At 39.4% G+C, this 20,767-nt stretch overlaps 2 protein-coding genes across 2 annotated transcripts in view; one reads left to right on the top strand and one right to left on the bottom strand.

Moving 5' to 3' along the window:
* Window positions 1-20,767, bottom strand: part of LOC137251450 (uncharacterized) — a 152,638-nt gene that overhangs the window by 10,452 nt on the left and 121,419 nt on the right. The window lies entirely within an intron of this gene.
* The window catches only part of LOC137251449 (C-mannosyltransferase dpy-19 homolog), a 29,858-nt gene continuing 10,140 nt past the window's right edge, over window positions 1,050-20,767 (top strand). Inside the window, exons 1-4 of the mRNA XM_067786044.1 lie at window positions 1,050-1,265; window positions 3,110-3,371; window positions 3,451-3,654; window positions 3,742-3,934. Coding sequence (XP_067642145.1) covers window positions 1,220-1,265; window positions 3,110-3,371; window positions 3,451-3,654; window positions 3,742-3,934 — 705 coding nt within the window. The 5' untranslated portion in view covers window positions 1,050-1,219. The remainder of the gene's footprint in view (window positions 1,266-3,109; window positions 3,372-3,450; window positions 3,655-3,741; window positions 3,935-20,767) is intronic.

Below are 20,767 nucleotides of genomic sequence, written 5' to 3'. Positions count from 1 at the left end.
GACTACATTCACGATGGCGGTGTAGCTGCCACATCTGTCATATTATTTTTACAACTGTTTTTTTGAGTGCCGTTATTTTCGGCGCGACAGAGCAGCACGACATTCAATCACGGCAGCTGTTGTAGCCAGATTGAACCTAATTCTATTTTTGGGAAGCGACAGTAGATTGCGTCCTTTTTATATTGTCAATAAAGGAAATAATAGAAGTAAATAACAGATAATAAAAGCTAAAACCATTCTTTTGGACGTTTTTTAAACACAATTAAAATTTTTTTCTAAATTTTTTGCTACTGTTTGCTGTAATTAATATTGGTGGCTGCCACTTTCAAAGTAATCAAGAAGCTAATGCTTGGCTACGATTGTCGTCAAGATTTGCTTTATTGTGGTTGTTGTCCGTAGACGCCGTGTTGAATGTGATCAGCCCTTATGAGTAATGGGCCCTTAAGACGATAATTGGTGATAAAGCTATCGGTGACGATTGAGCAATCCATTATATAACAGTACTTGTCTTGTATGTTTGTATAAAAGAAAAATGTACATTTCAAAATTCACAGTTACATTCGGCCCTGCATTTTTAAATATAATTCATGTCCGGCGAAAGGAACAGACCTTGTATTATTTTAGATTTGAAATTGACAGCCGCTGTCATGCAGTTTTTCCAGATGATCTGTTTTTGTTGTTCTAATTTTTTTGTAATTGGGAACATTGTTTACTATATAGTTTGGCAGCTTAAATAGAGGTTATGTTGCGAAAAGAGTGGAAGGCAGTGGACTAGGCAGTCGAATGTCATATAATGAAGGAATGGTGTTCGGAGTTTTTTCAAAGTTAAAAAAAAAATGATAAAAGCTTTAATATAAATAAAACTATTATTTTAATAACAACAAAAACGCCTTATATATTCTATATACATAAAATCGTAAGGATTATCTCACTTTAAAATTTGAGTTAAATAATCTAAAGTTTTGTTTTGAAACTGAGTCGAGAACTGTGCGTGTGAATGTGCGAATTTTCACCGATCAGCTGTTAGTTGCGCTACTTGGTAAAATTTACAATGATTGGGAATGTGAAAGGAGTTATAATTGTGCCTGTGCCGGAAAACATTTTAGAATTTAGAAGTTTTTTTTAATAAATCTGAAGGTGTTAAGCAATTGGACGGATTAAAGGACTACATCTATATAATGCATTGTAAATAAGACGGGCATACAAACTTTGATGAACAATGAAGGAACAGAAATTATTGTTGATACTCTCCCAGTCGTTAATAGGTGAGTGATAATTTATTTTAAAATTATTCACAAAATATCTGCCTCGCCTCTGAAGAATTGCACAATGTTCTCTTCAAGTATATAATTTGTTGAATTTAAGGTAATTCCATAAGAAAGCATGACGCGCTTTAGATCTAAAATGGAAGTAAAAAATTGTGTCTGTCAAAGGATATTTACGAAAAAAAAATTACCCCGGACAGACGCAAAATCTTTAACTTCCTTTTTCAGATATGTGATACGAAATGATTCTTTTGACAGCCCTCTCGATTTCTTGGACGTGTATTAATAGTGTCATGCTGTCGTATAGGCCAGTTCTATGTACCGGAACGACTTGGGATTTTTCCCGACCAAGGGTTGTAATTTCAGTGTAAGCCCATTTAATTTGTTGCGTCCCTCCCACAAATTGTCATCCTTTCAGCAGCTCCTTGCAGCGAGCTGCGCCATGCTCTCCTGCTCCGGGAAGGTATCGAACCCAATCCGGGTCCTTTTGACCCCGGTTCTGATAAATGGTTTTCTGCGTTTGCCGGAAAAGAATCTTTTTAGGCCGGTCGCACTCTCGTCAGTGTGTCACGTGTAAGGGATGGTTGCATCGGACAGGTTGTTCCACCTTTTGCACCGTTTGCCAGCACGGAATATATATGTTTGCGTCATCCGCCCAATGTAGCTCCTGCCTTGGACGGTTCCACTTTCCTAGATGTTCTGGTCTCCACGACGGCAACCCCCCGACGAGCTTTATTGCACCATGTTGTCAGGCGGCAAACCCAACTACACCAGGTACCCCATTATTTACCCAGTGACGTCCAGTCTCAGGGCCACAATAGCAATTGCGTACTGGCCTCCCACAACTCAGGCGTAGTCACTCGTCACTTAGAATTCTGCAGTTAAACTGTAATGGACTAACTGGGAAGATCACGTAGATAGTTAATTTCGTGAAGCGGCAAAACATCCGCATCGCTGCGATTCAAGAGACGAAACTTACAGCAAGATCTGCTCTGCAGACCTGTTCGGGTATAATGTCCACAGAAAAGATCGCGGGAGCGGAAATGGAGGCGGTTTATCGTACACCACTCAGGCAATATCAAATATTTGATCCCGATAGAACGTCACGGCTTATCTGTCCGGTCAGGCGATGTAAACCTAGAAATCATCAGCATCTACATCCCTCCTGCCACCTGTTGCCCCAGTGGAGGCCGCAAACCTAGCGCGAGAACGTGGCATTATAAGACAGCTCGATCCCGGCGACCCCCAAATAAGGGAAATAAACCAACGCATCAGATTTCTTGTGGATGAACACAAGCGGGCGAAATGGGAGGAGCATCTAAGTGGTTGTAGTCTCTGCCGGTGTGGGTAAGCTTTGGTCCACCGTAAAATCCCTGTCGCATCCGTATAAGCACATGACATAATTTCCATCACCTTTGGCGGTAAAGTGCTGTCGGATGCGAAAAAATGCGGAACGCACACTCCCTAGGGAAACGCGAGTCACTCTAACTCAGCTTCGATCTGGATACTGTAACAGGTTAAACTCTTTCCTATCCAGAATCAAGCCGACATACAAAACACACGCCCGCTTGTAACGTGTCCCCACATGACACCAACCATCTCTTCAACTGTATTGTGGAACCAACGCCTCTAACACCCCTAACACCCCTCATTATGGTCCACCCCTGTTGAAACAGAAAGTTTCCTTGGACTCCCGTTAGAGGATATTGATGACAATTTGTGATCGGTCGCACCTATTGGATGGGGCGAAGCACTGCTACAACAACCTCAACAACAACACCGAATTTGATTTTATCTCTATATATTTATTTCATGCATCAACACTGCATTTTATTTCAATTTAGGCACCGGCTTTTTCTTTCTGTATGTACAACATGTGCGTTCCATATTTGAATCCCGTACAAACATTGCCCATATAACACAGTTGGAGAGAGAATCATTGCTGCGACGAGAGCAGTCGCTGTATTATTCCTTTTATAAGACAATCACAGAGGAACCCGATTTCTGGACAGGCTATGATAAATTAAAAAATGTGACTGGCATTGAATATCCACAAAGCATAAATGTGCTTCACCGTTTTCACATACTTCCAGAATTGGTAATAGGGTATGTATGCCAAAATTACGAATTAAAACTTTGCAGATTTACTAACGGTTTTAATTTATTGCATTTTTTGTGTATATAGCTACTTATATCATCTGCTGAGGCGCTACACGTTCAACGATAATTTTCCGATACTTAGTTGTTGGCGTAGTAATGATATACGTTTGCCTTTGGAACATAGGCACTGTGATGGTATTGGACAGCCTATGCAATTCTATTTAGAGTGTGTATGGCTTCTCGGTGGGGTCACTGTACTAGTCATTTACATATACGGAACATTACTTAGGTATGAAGTGTTTAGAAAAGTGATACATACATACGTATTTAACACATGCTATTTAATTACATAAATATATTTTACTTATGTTTTCAGTGAAAATATTTTTGGTGGTATTTATGCAGTGGTTTCATATATTATGTTTCACAGTTTTGCATCAAAAATCTATGACACACCTCTGGCGCGTGAAAATTTTGCTTTCCCATTTATTTTCATGCAAATGTTTTATCTTTGTTTTTGCATTGACCGGATAACAGAACAGCGAGACTTCCGTATGCGTCTTTACGATGTAAGTATAGTACAGGAATCACTTATGTATTCATAAACACTAGCAGCTTAGTTGTTGTTGTTGTAGCGATAAGAACACTCCCCGAAGGCCTTGGGGAGTGTTATCGAGTTGATGGTCCTTTGCCGCATGCAGATCCGGTACGTTCCGGCACCAAGCCCGACCATCTCGGCAACGATTTGTTATGACTACATGCGACCTTGTAGGCTATACCACCCTCCCACCCCCTAGATTCATGAGGAGTTCGGGGTCGCCAGAGCATCGGCTGTTAATGAAACAGGATTCGCCACGGATAGATGAGGTTGACAATTGGGTTTGGAGAAGCTACGTGTTTCGCTGGTAACCTGAAAGGACTGAGCTACAGAAACCCCTTGAATCCGGTATTTTAGTCGCCTCTTACGACAGGCATACCTACCGCGGATATATTCTAACCCCTTAACCGGCTGGGGTACTAGCAGCTTAGTGACACAGGGTGGTGTCCTATTTTTTAATTTAATTTTTAAGCTACATTCACCACTAGAAGGAGTCACTATGGTTTCCTACGCCGATGACTGCACAATAATGGCCACAGGCCCAGTCCCACAGATCGATGAGCTTTGTAGCAAAATAAACAGCTATCCCCCTGATCTCCAGTTTCCTCGCCGCACGAAACCTGACATTGTCACCGACCAAATCACCGACGACCTTATTTACAACATGGACGCGCCAAATGTCTACCATATTGAACATCCACGTCGATGGCATCACGCTACCGACTGCCTTACACCCTAAAATCTTGGGTGTGACGATCGATTAGGATCTACATTTTGCAGAGCATGCAACCGCAATTGTACCAAAAATCCAGAGCCGTAATAAGCTCCTCAAATCTCTTGCCGGCAGCACTTGGGGTAAAAATAAAGAAACGCTCATTACCACTTACCGGTAGGCCGGCCGATTGCATGCTACGCGTCCCTGATATGGTCACCAAGCTTAAAGGTTACTCACTGGAAGAAAATACAGGATTGCCAAAATACTGCCCTCAGAACCGCTACGGCCTGTCTTCTTATGTCCCCAAAACACCACCTACACAATGAGGCGAGAGTACTCATAAGGGAGAGAAATGAAATGCTAAACGAGCAGTTTCTGTTGAATACTCAGAAACCTGAGCATCCCAACAGACATCTGATTGATGAGGCTACACCACCCAGGGGCTTAAAGGATCATCTCCGTAAGCATTATGAGGAAATACGGCACCTGAGAACACTGCCGTATGAAGCAAATAGCACAAGGATGTCCTCAGTGATATCCACAAACAGGTGTCGGACGTCTATGCCAAGAATTGCCTGGCGAATCCGGTACTTAAAGAAAAGATACGCACTCTGCCTAGGGAAACGCGCGTCACTCTAGCTCATCTTCGATCTGGGTACTGTAACAGGTTAAACTCTTACCTATCTAGAATCAACCCAGACTTACAAAATGTATGTCCTACTGGCAATGTGTCCCCACATGACACCAACCATCTCTTCAATTGTAATGTGGAACCAACCCCTCTCATGATGGTCCACCCCTGTTGAAACAGCAAGTTTCCTTGGACTCCCGTTAGAGGACATTGATGGAAATTTGTGATTGGTCGCACTTATTGGATGGGGCGAAGCACTGCTACAACAACAACCACAGCACTTATGGCCCATTTGCAGAACGGCATGTTAACTTTTTAACTCAGAGTTAATTTGAGATGAGGGGTTAAATTCAGATATTTTTGAGAAATTTTTCTAATTAACTCTGTCCGTTCTGCAACAGCAATATAACAGCTCTATATTTAAGATTATTTCACAAACGCTCTACCTAAGATTTTTCCCAAATTCGGGTGAAGAACACTATATCCCGGATTTTGCTTAGAAGAAATCCTTTTTCATCAGTAAGTCGATACTGAAAACAATCTGAGATAGTACGTTCTTTAATGAAATTCTAGGATAAGGCCCTTTTTGAAACAGTGCACTATGGCACCTTTTAAGATTTTTCTTTACAAAAATTTTTTTATAAAAAATTTTATAAAAATTTTTCTTTACAAAAATCAAAACTTTTGAACCATTGAAGATTTTTTGAAGATTCAAACTGAACGTGAAAGCTAATTATTCTAACTCATGATGAAATAGAACCACGCAGGAACCATACAACAACAAAAATTTTGCGGCCCTAATAATCCGGTCATGAATTTTAAAGTAATAGGAAGGGGGAATTTTTGGTACCCGTTTGCTACTTTTTTAGTACTTTATGTAATGTGCAGAAAAGAGTCAATTTCGATATACATATATCAAACATTGGAAACGGGAATTTGACATTTTCTGTCATTGTTTAAGCGACTTAAACTGCGACTTTTTTTTCTTTCATTTGTTTCATTAGTCATTGAGTGTGCTTGTAATTCTCAACTTGTTAGTGAAATATTCTAAAGATATAGTTTTAGTTTTTAATTTAGAATTGAGGTTCTTCGAGTAGAAGATGGGGTGCCAATACCTCAGAGCCCAGTGCTCGCCTCCATATCACATTTTTTAAGAGTTCTTCAAATAGAAGATGAGGTGGCTCATTAGAGCGAAACCTCAGAGCCCCCAGTGCTTGCCCCCAATGAATAAATACAAGAGGTTCTTCGAGTAGAAGATGGGGTGCCAATACCTCAGAGCCCAGTGCTCGCCTCCATATCACATTTTTAAGGGTTCTTCAAATAGAAGATCAGGTGGCTCATTAGAGCGAAACCTCAGAGCCCCCAGTGCTCGCCCCCAATGAATAAATACAAGAGGTTCTTCAAATAGAAGATGAGGTGGCTCATTACAGCGAAACCTCAGAGCCCCCAGTGCTCGCCCCAATGAATAAATACAAGGGGTTTTTCAAAGCAAAACAAGGTGGCTCATCCCGCAGCCAATACCTTGGAGCCCCCAGTGCTCGCCCCAATGAATAAATACAAGGTGTAACAGGTACATAGTGACCTCTCTCAATATAAATTCAAAAATAACAAACAAATACATTAAAATAAAGATATCATAAATAAGGTGTACCGATGCTTTGCATCGTCCCGTATTTTAAATACACCATAAACAAAGTAAAATAACATACAGTCCATTAAAATAGTTATTTATTAAATAAAAAAGATAATAAATTTAAAAAAATGCTTGCTTGCAGTGGGCTTTGAACCCGCAACCCCAAACGTGTGAGTCGGGTACGTCATCCACTGTGCCACGACTCATACGCCTACAAGCACATCAAATTACTCCCTTATAACTCACACTAAACTGCTCGCCCTCAACTGCCCCAAGCTTAGCTAGTCATGATGAGAAAACAGAGGAAGTTGGAGGGAAATGGGAAAAGTAAAGAGCCCAAGAGAAAGAGGGAGAGTGAGAGTAGAAGTAAGAACAAGAGTAATGATTTGAAAGAAATTATTAAAAAGAGGTTTACAGGAAGAGTAAGAACAATATAAGGATAAGATTAAGAGTAATAGTGACTTGGATAAGAGCAAGAGCAGGAAGAGTCAGAGGAAAGACGGGAACATTTACTGAGGAATGAAAGAATAGGGATTCAACTTCCGATTTAGGCCGATTAAGGTAAACTAGAAAATGCGGCGTGGAGAAGAAATAAAAGAGGATGAAAAGGGTTAGCCAGAGAAGAGACAGGTTGATAGATAAAGTCGAAACCATGTCAGAAAGGTATTAATGTAGTATTTTTTTATGATACGGAAAAAATCAATGCTGCAGGTAAGTCAAGAAGCAACACTTAGAATAATGACCCAACCATCTCTTTAATTGTAATGTGGAACCACCGCCTCTAACACCTCTCTCATTATGGTCCACCCCTATTGAAACTGCAAGATTCCTTGGACTCCCGTTAGAGGACATTGATAGCAATTTGTGATTGGTCGCACCTATTTGATGGGGCGCAGCACTGTTGTTGTAGCAGGGGGGTTAGCGGAGCAGAACATACCCGCGGTAGATATGCCTGTCGTTAGAGTCGACTAAAATACCAGATTCAAGGGGTTGTGTAGCGCAACCCTTTCAGGTTGCCGGCGCAATATTTAGCTTCTCCAAGATCAATTGTCAACCTCAACTATCTGTGGCGAATCCCGTTTCATTAACAGCCGAGGCTCTGGTGATCTAGGGGGTGGGAGGGGGGATGGCCTAGAAGGTCGCAAGTGGCCATAACAAATCGTTCCCGAGATGGTCGGGCTTGGTACCGGAACGTACCGGATCTGCATCCGGCAAAGGACCATCAACTCGATAACACTCCCCAAGGCCTTCGGGGAGTGTCCTTATCGCTACAACAACAACAACAACATGAGGGCGAGTATTGTTAAATGCGACTCCATTTTGTAATAATGACTTCACCTGTCTGGTTTTATTGCGTCATGATTCTAACTAAATATTTGAAAAAACAGGGTGCTTCACAATAAGTCGCCAAAATTGAAACATTTTAGAAAAATGTAAAAATAAAATTTGTTTACTAAAAACTGAAGGAACAGATAAATGATTTTTATGAAGGGCGTAGCACTACTCACTTCTGATAAAAAGTTTAATATTGGTAGCTATCGTATAAAAGTCAAATGTTCATGTTTTAGAGTGAATATAGATATATACAAAGTACTTGCTGTCATCCAAGTAAAAATCGGCGCATTCGCGCCTTGGCAGCCACGTCACTGTTGGCAGATATAAATTTGAGACGGTGAAGGATTTCCCTTATTTGCGAACAAGAATTAACAACAAAAATTAACAACAAAAATAATGTCAGGACCTAATTATGTAATTCGATTCGAAAGAATTTTCTTTCGAGTTACAATATAAGACCCCAGCTTAGAAATCAAACGGAGAATAACTCTTGCCAAGAACTGCTACTTTGGAGCAGGCCATTGAGAAGTAAAATCCTCTCTTCACGAAGAAAAATCGCGCTCTACATGCCGCTGATCATACCTGTCTTGATGTATGACTCGGACTCATAGAAGGTGCCGAAAGAAGATGAGATGACTCTTGAAGTGCTCGTGAGAAAAGTTCTACGAAAGATATATTGCCCTGTCCGTGATACCGACGGCGAGTATAGAAGGAGGTATAAGGGCGAGCTGTATGAAGAAAAATCCAAAGGCTTAGTGTAACCCCCCCCGATAGAAATAAATCTATCGTCGCAAAATGACGTCGCGTAAATTTCGTTCTTCGCTTTCATTGTGTTCACCTTCATGTAATTACGGGGATTCTATTTTTGACCAGGCGAAGATCGTCGCGTTTATTTCACGGGGTCAGGGCATTGTGTTTCAAGCAATAATAATAAAACACTGCCTTAAAATTTTGTTTTTGGAGTTTTGCTTTAAGTATACCAATTTCGACTTTTTTCTGCTTTCATCGGTCATTTTTCTTTTTTCGACATTTCTTAATTCGATAAAAAAAGTTTTCTTTATAAGAGCACGCCACCGGTTTTGATCGCTCGATGTCGGTAGTAATCGTCCGACAAAATTAAACACATGTATTTAGATGAGCGTATGTACATTTCAACCGATCACCGAGTTGTTGTCGGCCGTTGGTCGTTTTTCGCTGCCGGTAAATTCGCGCCCTTTATGGGATAAGCACATAAAAGCATAAACGCAAGCGTATTTTTGCGAATAAGTAAAATGTAAGAAAAAAAGCTGCCGGCCGATAATCGGTTGCAATTTTAACATCAGCCCCGCCCATTTCATCAGCTGATTGCAATTTTTCGGTTTATGGATGGCTGTGTAAGCGTACCCTAATGAGGTTTTTAACGATTCGGCCTTTTGTGTTTCGACAATTTTTTTTCCGACATATCGTACGGATCTCCTCGCTCATCTAATTGTATACTGCCTAAGTTCAATTACTTATGTTTTTCTAGGCTCTTTCTTGTTAATCGTACTAGACTCCGGAACTCCATTGTCTTTAAGGAACTCGCTACGAATTAATAATTATAAAAATTGTTTCATTATTGTATAAACAATGTTGGATATTTGTAATATGTTATATGATATTACTTTTATTTTTCTATAAATTCATAAATTTAATATTTGTAAATTGGTTAGGTATTTCAATTATTTTATACGATGTTTAAGGATTAAGTTGAAACACGACTTTTCTAGTCTTTGGATTTACCGGAAGTGCCGGCCACCATATTTATTTTCAAGGTTGCCCTCTATTTTCATATCGATAGTTTTACAATATTTACAATAAGGTTGCTTAACTTCTAATAACTTAAGCTACATGTACATAATGGGTTTACAACTCGGCCAATCTGCCAAGAGATCGGCCTCGATCGTAGATATATTTATATTTTATATAACTTTTTTTTTCTTTACATACGCATGTCTAACTAATTTCTAAAGGATCTACTTTAGAACCTCCATCCTTAAAGTGATTAGGTTTTTCTAGCCACCGTTGGATGCGGTGAGCTTCCACAACCCCGTCATATGGTAACTGTGTCAACTGACAGTTCTCAATATCGCGGACGACATCTCGATTATTCCCTAAGACTTTATGAATAGCGTACGGTCCCTTGTATTTAGGTATAAATTTCTTATTGACACCGGCAGTCGTATCTATATTTCTTATCATCACATAATCGCCTACCTCATATTTCTTACAACTAGTTCCATCCTCGAGCTGTCGTTTCGAGTCGTAATCCTGTCTAGCTCTGATAGCGGCTGATGCTTGTGCACGGATGGATGCTAAATTTCGATCATCATCAGGACATAACTTTTCTTGAAAATATTCAGTAAACTCATCGACTATACAACCCCGTTGTTCAACTCCAAACAAAAGTCGGCTAGGAGTATCTCAACACGAGCTATGTACGGAATCATTCACAGCATATTCCACTTCTTGTAACTTCTTACACCAGTCGGCATGGTTAATCGGATCGGTGATTTTACCTAACATCATCTTGAGGGTTCTATTAACCCGCTCCACTTGGCCATTCGCTTGAGGTGAGGCGGTGGCTACCTTCACGTGAGCGATATTTCGCTTAGACATAAAATCACTAAACTCTAGGGATGTAAAGCACGCACCACGATCACTAATGATCCGTCTAGGTCGGCTATAATAGCTGAAATATTTTTCGAGGGCGCAAGTTACTTCTCGTGTGCTGGTCGAATTAGTTGGGTACAGTTTCACAAACTTTGTAAAGCGTCGACCACAACTAGAATATGTTTTCGTTTTGAATTTATAGATGGCAGGGGACCGAAGTGGTCAATATGGAGCGTATCGAACGGCAAGGGAGATTTAAGGATGGGATATAAATTCCTCTCCCTGAAGCGAGGGGAGGTAGCATACATAAGGCACTTTAAGCAATTTCGGATAAATATTTCTACCTTCGTTCGCATATTGGAAAACCAGTAATACGTTACTAGCTTCTCAATAGTCTTATCGACTGACTGGTGACCTAATTTTTCGTTTTCAGCAGATTCTGTAGGGGTTTAGCAATCTGAGAAAATGACGTCACAAAACGTCGAAAATATGAAAATAATCCTATACAAGACTGCAGCTGCTTTTGATTGATAGGTATTGGGAAGTTAGCGATGTTTCGGATATGGGATCCGTTTGGCCGGATTCCCGATTGGGTCACTTTATACCCGAGATAATCAATTTCCCGGTATCCACATTTGCGTTTATCTAGGTTAAGTTTTAGTCCTCTCAGAGACAATCTTTCCAAAACGGGTTTCAATAGAGTCCTGTGCTCTTCAAAATAGACTATGGCGATAACAATGTCATCCATGTATATTATTATTGCTCTACGGTCTACTAAATCTCGGAACACTGTATTAATAAATCGTTGGAATACGGCAGGGGCATTCTTTAAACCGAACGGCATTTTCAAATATTCGTATTGCCCATTAGGTGTCACAAAGGCAGTATATGGAATGAATTCGGGTGACATTTCCACTTGGTGAAACCCGCTTTATAAGTCTAGTACGGAGAAATATGTTTTATTTTCTAAGAACTCGATGCAATCGTCAATAAGGGGCAATGGGTAGTTGTCCCTAACAGTTATTTTATTTAGAGGTCGATAATACACACACATACGAGTCTTTCCGTTTTTCTTTCGTACCAGGACTATAGCGGAGGAGTATGGCGAATTGGTTGGTCTTATTATTCCTTCCGTCTACAATTCATTTACTATTGATTGCACATTATTTCTTTCAGCATAAGACAGACGTCGAGGAGCACAATAGAATGGCACATCTGTTGTCAGATGAATTTTCATGTGGTATTTAAGTGGTTCGACATCAACGTCGTTCTTAACATAGCTATTCTCAATTAATGGTTTCATTCAACTATATTCTTTCTTTGAAAGTTTAGGATTTATATCAAGACAGTTATTATCTGTTGCTATATCCGAATCTATACTAAAAATATCTGGAATGTCAGTATCAACAGGTACCATACTACATAAGGGGTTACTAGTCTTAATATTGCATACAGATCCAGACGCCGCAGCATTTGGTACATTGAAGGCATTAGTAATATTTGTTTGCTTGTTGACGGCAGATTCATGTGTTTATCAGATAGTATTTTCAATTCAATTTCTTTTATTTTATCATGAAATATAATATTACATTTAATATTACAAAGATATTTAATTAGATTTCCACCGATCGCTTTATATTTGGATTTTATTTCCGTCTTACTTTTTGTCAGCTGTTTTGGGACCACTGATTTCCTTATAAAACTAACCGGGCTGCCAGTATCAAAGAGACAAAATAGATTATTAGTTTCTACCCTTTAATTTAACTTAAACATAACTCTTACGTGATTATATGCCGCAACCGTGGCAAATTCCTCATCAGTATCGACATCAGCTTCAGCTACTGCAGCCATTTCATTTTTCCGGTTGAGTACCTTTTTGGGGTTCGGGCAAGCTCGACGGTCGTGTCCCATCTTCCAGCATTTGAAGCATGACCCGTCTGGTCTTAGCCGAAATGGGCAGTTAGGTTTTATGTGCCCATGTTGAGAGCAGTTGAAACATAATGGTTTCACTTCACTTTTTTGCCTTGCCGCTTGTTTGGCTCTTATGTGCATTTGTAGTTTGTGGGCCGCGCTGAACAAAATATTTATTTTGATAGCAGCTTATGAGTCCTTTTAGCTCTTCAATACTTCGAGCCGTCAGCAAGAGGTTAGCATATGGCACTGCATTCCAAATGCCGTCGATGACAAAGTCAATTATTTCTTCTTCTGAGATGTTGGCTCGTTTGGCAATTGCTTGCATGTGAAGGACATAGCAATGCAATGTTTCGTCCTTTTTGCGCCATTTCCTTTGGGACAGCATTTTATATATTTCTTGTCGCGTGACTGAGAAATTAAATTCTTTCATAACTGCGATTTTTAAGTCATCGTAGCTCATTGTATTATTCAGAAACACTCGTGCCGTGCCGATCATGCAACGTCGAAGGGCAAGTAATTTGAAATTTTCGTCGGCAGAGGTTGAATCGAGGATCTCCTCTAAGTCCCGGATGAAGTGGTGGACAGGGTATGTCACATCGTCCCCAATAAATTTCGGCAACGCATGCTCGATGTTAGCAAGATCTTATCTGCGTTTATTTTTTACCGCGGTGTAATTTTGCAATTCCTCGATCTGCTGCATTAATTTCAGCATTTCTACTCTTTTCTGGGGCAACGTTATTTCCTCATCGACCTCACCCAATATCATTTTCCCAGCGTTAGTAGTATTCACATTATTAATACCATTAGGTGTAAAGTCATCGGCATTGGTGACGGCATCGGCATTGGTAGCGGCAGAGGCGTTAGTGACGGCATCGGCGTTTGTGGTAGTACTGGCATTAATTACGGCATCAGCTTTAGTGGCAGCTTCGGCATATTTTCCAACATGGGTAGTGGTAGCGGCCTCGACGGCATCCTCATTGTGCAAGTCAATTTTGACCGAACTAAATTATTAAAAAAAATATTTTTTCTACGGCAGGAAGCCGTGTGATTTTTATTTAATGTCAAAAATAGAACTGAATTACAATTTGGAAAGATAATTATATACCCTGATCTTCCCTGTCGCGTCACTGCTTGGTGAATATTCGTTGTTGCGCCGCAGCTCAGAAAATATGGCCTTGATTCAAGATATCTGGTATCCAGGCATGCAGTCAGCAATTTTGGCGAATGTGCGTTGAGACATCTTGTGTAGACATGCAGTCAGCACTTTTGGCGATTGCGCGTTTAGAATTGCAATATTTGTATCTGGATACTTTGTATCAGCGTGAGAGAATGAATTTCTGGTTCTAAAATGTTTGTTATATTAACTCCTCCCTCCTTAAAAACGCTTGTCTCCGAGCGTCTGAAAAATTTGAAATGCTCTTGTTGAGGGTGTGGGAACTTTTGACATATCCTCTTCTTCTTGATTGGCCTGCCCAATAGTTTCCGATGTCGGTTTTAACGGCTTATTTATTTTGTGCCTTGTATAGCAATATTTGCCAAAACTAACCATCAGGACAATGATTACTATAAGGGTAAGTCCTGAAGAAAGTCGGTTTATTACCCTTTCTGTTTGGAGAGACTGGATTTCGATGGTATTGTTTATGTGTAGCCCCCTGAGCGCTTCTAATGACAGGAGTTTAGTCAGGCTCTCTTCTATTGGATTTGGTTGTGCTATTGCTGGCATTATCCTTAAAGGGGGTGCTTCGAAATTCCTATATGTTCTTCCATTGACTACAATGGTCTCATTTTTAAAATTTACAATGTAGGTCCCATTCATGTATCTTACGTCGTTGCTTGTGGTAATATTGCCTTTGTAGTTGTTTAGGAAAAGCATTCCGGGCGCAACAAGCTCGTCCTTTGGGATGTGGTGGCAGTTGACGAAGTGACACGAAGAGTTGAGGCTTTTTATTAACTTAGGTATACAAGAATCATTACTTAAATCTATTAACTCATTTTGTATACATATGCTTATTTTTTATCTTTTCTACAATTATTTGTTATGCCGAATATACGGTCTTTTTTTAGAACATTATTATACTTTAGGCCAATTATAACATTATTCCTTATAACAGCTTTTATTATTAAATTTTCGTATATATCCATGGTGGTTAATGGTATTTTAACAATGTATAAAATTGATGAAATATTTCTAAGTACACTTACTTCAGCTAGTTCTAATGCCTCTTCAGCAGAATCAAATGGCATATGTTCTTTAAACATTTATCCTATAGCTAAAACAATTTCCAGTTTATTTAATACTAGAAGACCCGGCAGACATTGTCCTGCCCTAAATTTGGTCTATCTGCATACATTTTAATAAGCGTTTTCCGTCTGACTCTGCCCACTCCGAGTCTCAGTCCCAGTCCTAGTCCTAATCCCAGTCCCAGTCCGTCTCTGGATAATATATTACTCTGTACCAAAGTACTCATCAACAGCTTTCATTTGATATACATATTGTATAAACACTGTCTAGGCATTCACTGACCCACGTTTTGGCCTATATCTCGAGACCCTGTACCTGTAGTAACCACCGCGTGAGGTTTACGCAACTTTTGTGAAAGTTTGAACAAAATCGACCGACGCATCTCTTCAAACACCGGCGACCAACTAACACACATTTTAGCCTTTCTTTTTATATATATAGATTTTTATTTTTCACACTTCACTGTAATATTAAAACGAAATGCAAATTTTCGTGGCTTTTGAAATTCGGCTTAAAAATTGCACGTGGAACAACTAAAGACTCTTCTGTATTAAAAAAATGTCATAGTACCTCTAAATCACGGGCCCCCTCAGAAACTGCTTACTAATACCTCATTTGTTATAACATTTTTCTTTTTTATAGCATTTAACAAACTATTAGTAATTTCAGTAATTTTATTTACTTGGTGTTTCAACACATTATTTATAATAATTTGTTTATTATTGTTTATAATCAATTTTCCCAAGTTAGAATTTATAATATTGAGGTCATCATGGTCGGGGCTTTCCGCTATGTATTTCCAAGCGGTACCGAGAAAATTTAGGGATCTTCGGGTTTTAGTATTTCGGATGGGTTCAATGAGTTCCAACATCTCAATAGCTTGTTGGGCCTCATAATGCAGGGTAGGATATAAAGGATTTGATGGTGGTAAATTTTTTCCTATGGACGCCGTTATATTTTCCAAAAGGTTTCTGTATATTTGGGTGTTAATAATATGGATGAAGTTGAGGGTGCCATTTTTGATTTTTGAGAGGCCGTTATCTATGGTTATTAAGTGCGATGATGAATAATCGTGGATTTGGATATCCGCATGTGCCATGCAGGCAAGGAGACTGAAAAAGGGGTTTATTTTCTTAATGACCATAAACACTCAATTATTGCTTATATCTAAAATCGTACGCCTATGGCATATTGCTCGATTTGACTTAAATTATTGCTATAATAGATCGTGAACTTATGGCATATTGCTCGATTTGACTTAAATTAAAGAGATTAATTGTATTGAACTTAAATAATATTAGTCATTATTATTATTATTAATTATGTTTCTTTGGTTATATAAGATTTGCATAATCAGAGCATTCCTTAACCCTTCCTGTACTATCCTTTTTATTATTATTATAGTTTGTAATTTTTATTTTCATTCGTTTAACTGATTAATTTTTAGAAGAGAAAAAAAAACTTCCTTCTTCCCTCTTTATGGATTTTTTGTTTCTTTGTTTTTTTTTTTTTTTATTGAGCTTTAATATGGCTTTTATGCACCGACTTTCCCGACACTGAGTTGTAACTGTATTTCCCTTGTCCTCAAGTACTACCTCCTTCCTGTAACGGGATGACAATTTATTCCCTATTCGCTTGTTTAATTTTACATAAATCACGTCATTAGCACTGTATATCCTGAAATCTGTTCTTTTCTTATTGTGGACCTCTAAATCCCTTCCTTGTTATTTTTCAAGTTTTGTATGTTTTCGTCTTTGTCCAGGTCGACTGGGTGCGTCCAACTGTCCGTCCCAAAAATAATTCTATAGGCTTTCGTTTAGTAGTGGAATGAATTGAGAAATTGTATTTGTATAGGGATCTATCAAGGAGATCGCGGAAATCGGAGTGAACATTTTCTGCTTTGGTACATCGCAATAATTCCGACAAGGTGGAGTGGAATCGCTCTATCTGTCCATTTACTGTGCTTTTATATGGCGGGGTTCTAAATATTTCTATTCCGAATTGATTATGTAGCATGAAGGTTATGGGTGCCGAATTCAGTGATTTTTCATTATCCATCACAATGTTTTCGGGAAATCCAAATATCTCGTAACAAATCTCTTAAAGGGGTTTTTATATCTTCGGATGATCTGGACTTTACAATCTTTGCTTGGGCGTATTTTGAGAATTTATCTATTGCTGTTAACACTATTTTATTGCTGGTATAATACAGGTCTACGTGAACAATATGTCCTGGATAATTGGGGATTGGAGTGGCTTTTAGAATGGGGTTTACTGGGTGTCGCTCGTACTTATTTTCAAGGCAAATCCTACACTGCTTTGCAATTTTTTTTTATTTTCGCGTTCATCTGGGGAAAATAACGTCTTTATTTTCTGTTGGGTTGCGATGAGCTCTGTTGTGTTCGCAGATAATTTCTCTTTCCTGTTCAGATTCGGTAAGGATATCCTCCACAAAATTTCGCGTGTAGCGCACTCTGTATCTACTGAAGTGGGTTTGGTAAATGGTTTGGATTCTTCCTAATATACTGTCTTCTGTCTTTATGCAATTTGTAACCGAGGGATTCAAATATCTTTTTAATAAGGTAATAATACTATCTTCCGTGAATTCTCTCTCCACTATAATGTGCCTATGATTAGTTGGGAAAATTATTTGAAACTGGTATGAGGAGGTTTCACCTGTGGAAATGAAAAGTTGGTTCTTGAATTCATAGATGGGTGCGTCTGTATAGGGTATCAACGTTTGAACTGAGCTGTCGTCGCTATGTCGGGTTGCTGTTAAGGAATTTATCTGTTCTTGTTGCGGTGGTCTAGATAGTCCGTCCGCAACTACGTTCATTTTGCCAGGTTTGTAATTTAATTCGTAATTGTATTCCTCAAGTATAGCTTTCCAGCGTTTCATTTTATTGTTGTTATTTTTGTTGCTTAGAGCGTTAGTTAAGAGTTGGTGGTCTGTGAAAATTCTGACTTTTGCCGATCCGTAAAGATAGTTACGCAGAGATTTCAATGCCCATATGATGGAAAGCATTTCCTTCTCGTTGGCTGCGTAATTTTCTTCTGTTTTTGAAAGGGTCCTGAATATGAATGTAATGGGTCTATCTTCCTGCGACAGGACTGCGCCTATTGCGTAATTGGAGGCATCGGTTGTCAGTTCAAAGTCTGTGCTCAAGGTCAGCATTACTTCTCCTGAGACAAGAACATTTTTAATTTTTTGCAAACGCCGCCATTGCGTCCTCATCAAGGGTGATCTGTTTTTTTGCCGATTGATTTTTAGACACGCGTCCCTCTTCCCTTCTTAAAAGGGCTGTAAGGGGTTTAGCTAGCTTCGCATAATCTTTAACGAAGCGGCGGTAATAACCCGACAGACCCAAAAAGGATCTGAGCTGTTTGAGGTTCCGTGGAACTGAGAAATTTTGAATAGCCTCTATTTTAGAAGGATTTGCTTTGATTCCTTCCGGCGCTACAATGAATCCTAGAAATTCGACCTCATTTTGAAAGAACTTACACCTATCCAGTTGTACCTTCATGTTCGCATCTTCGAGTGTGCCGAAAATACTTTTTAAATGGGCTGTGTGATCTGCATCAGTTTTGCTGAATATTATGATATCGTCTATGTAAACGTAGCAGCAATGTCCTATGTAGTTTCGTAAAATGTCATCCAGGGTTCTCTGGAAAATTGAAGGGGCATTCTTTAAGCCAAATGGTAGCCTGGTGAACTCATACTTCCCGTTATTTATGGAGAAAGCGGTCTTTTCTACATCTGAATTTTTTAAAGGAATTTGGTGAAAGCCACTCTTCAAGTCAATGATCCCTAGTTTGGTTAATTTCGGGAATAGGGTAACGGCCTGCTATTGTTACGGAGTTCAACTTCCGATAATCTATAACTAGTCTGTATTGTTTGTTGCCCAGAGAATCTGGTTTTTTATCCACTATCAAAACAGGTGAATTATAGGGTGATCGTGATGGCCTTATGTTGCCGTCTTCCAGGAGTTTATTAATTTGTCTTTCAACCTCTGATTTTAGGGACATTGGGTATGGATAACATCGCGAGTAGACAGGGTTTTCGGTCGTCGTCCTAATTTCTGCCTCCACTACAGTGGTATATGTCAGTTTTTCATCGGGTTCTGCGAAAAGTTTTGAGTGCTGGTTACAGAGATTATGAAGCTTTTCCTTTTGTTCTTCTGTTAGGTGCTCAGTTTTTATTTCCAAATTATTTACCGATCTTGATAACAGTTGCTTAATTTTGATTTTTTTACCATTTTTAATAATCATGTAATCCCTAGAGGTATGAATTACCGCATTTAATTGTTTGAGTCTGTCATTCCCAATGATGCCGTGGAAGGCAAAATGAAAAACTTAAGTGGTTATAAGGAATTTTAATACCTCTCCATTGTCGGGTTTGCACTGGATGTAGGGCACGGTCGAGTGCGTTTGCCTAAAAAATGAACGTCGCAAAACTCTTCGCCTTCTTTTCCGTTGTCATGTGCGTACCGCGAATAATCGTGATAGTAGTCTTCCCAGGATTGTGTTTCTTCTGCGTTCAGTTCACCAGTTTCGTGTCCGTATGTACCTGCTTCGTATTGTTGTGCTTCGGCTACGGCAGCCTCATGTGATGGTTCTATGTGCTCTATCCTTTGAAGTTTAGGAGCAGCATTTCTATTGAATTGCCCTGTGTGCGCCGGGGGTGGTCGTTTCGGCGCTACGCTGTTGTATCCTGGCCTGTTTATGTAGTTGATGTTTCTTGTTCGCATCGATTGGGTAAATGGAGACATTGATTGGGGGAAATGCGCAAGGTGCGGGTAAAATGGTTGATTAGATTGATTCCTCGGTGTGAGTGCCGGCTTTTGTTGGTATGTGCCAAATGATGCTCCAGGTAGCATTGGTCTTCTGGGTAAATTGTACTGGCTGTTAGCGTGAGCAGCTCTGAAGTTCTGGTTTTCCAGTTTCATGCATTCGTGTCACTGATTGGTGAATATTCGTTGTTGCGCCGCAGCTCAGAAAATATGGCCTTGATTCAAGATATCTGGTATCCAGACATGCAGTCAGCAATTTTGGCGAATGTGCCTTAAGACATCTTATGTAGACATGCAGTCAGCATGGCGATTGCGCGTGTAGAATTGCAATATTTGTATTTGGATACTTTGTATCAGCGCGAGAGAATGAATTTCTGGTTCTAAAATGTTTGTTATGTAATTGAGCTGTGGTGGCCGATTGTGGAAAATTCACATGCGCTTCAGTGAGCACATTTATAATTTCCTGTCTCGATTGGTTCATTGTAAAAATTTTGTATCGCACTTACTTTTTAGGGTTAACCCCACACCTGAAGTTGTAAATTGGTTAGGTATTTCAATAGAAGGGCTTAGAACCAAAAGGATCTAAGTAACATCGACGTTGAATTGAGATAATTAAGGTTAATGTAAATTACTTATTGTAAATTCTGGGTAAATGCGTTTGAAATGATTCCTGTCTAAATGAATGCAGGTTAGTCAACTAATTCAAAGGATGTTTACTGCAGATGGAAAATAACTGTAAATTTCCAAAAATTATTGCAAAAATTTCCAAAAATTATTGCAATAACATTTCGAACGTTGATTGCTCGGCCAAAAGAACATGTAGAATTTTTTCGAGTACGAGTAAAGTGCTAAACTTAAGTTCGTAGGAAGTCTCGCTGATTTTTGGCAATTTTTTTTCTGGATCCAAGCGGAC

The sequence above is a fragment of the Eurosta solidaginis genome, chromosome 4, assembly GCF_040869045.1.
Source record: "Eurosta solidaginis isolate ZX-2024a chromosome 4, ASM4086904v1, whole genome shotgun sequence".
NCBI lineage: Eukaryota > Metazoa > Arthropoda > Insecta > Diptera > Tephritidae > Eurosta > Eurosta solidaginis.
The sequence above is the reverse complement of the archived record's forward strand: the minus strand, read 5'-3'. Positions and strand labels throughout refer to the sequence as shown.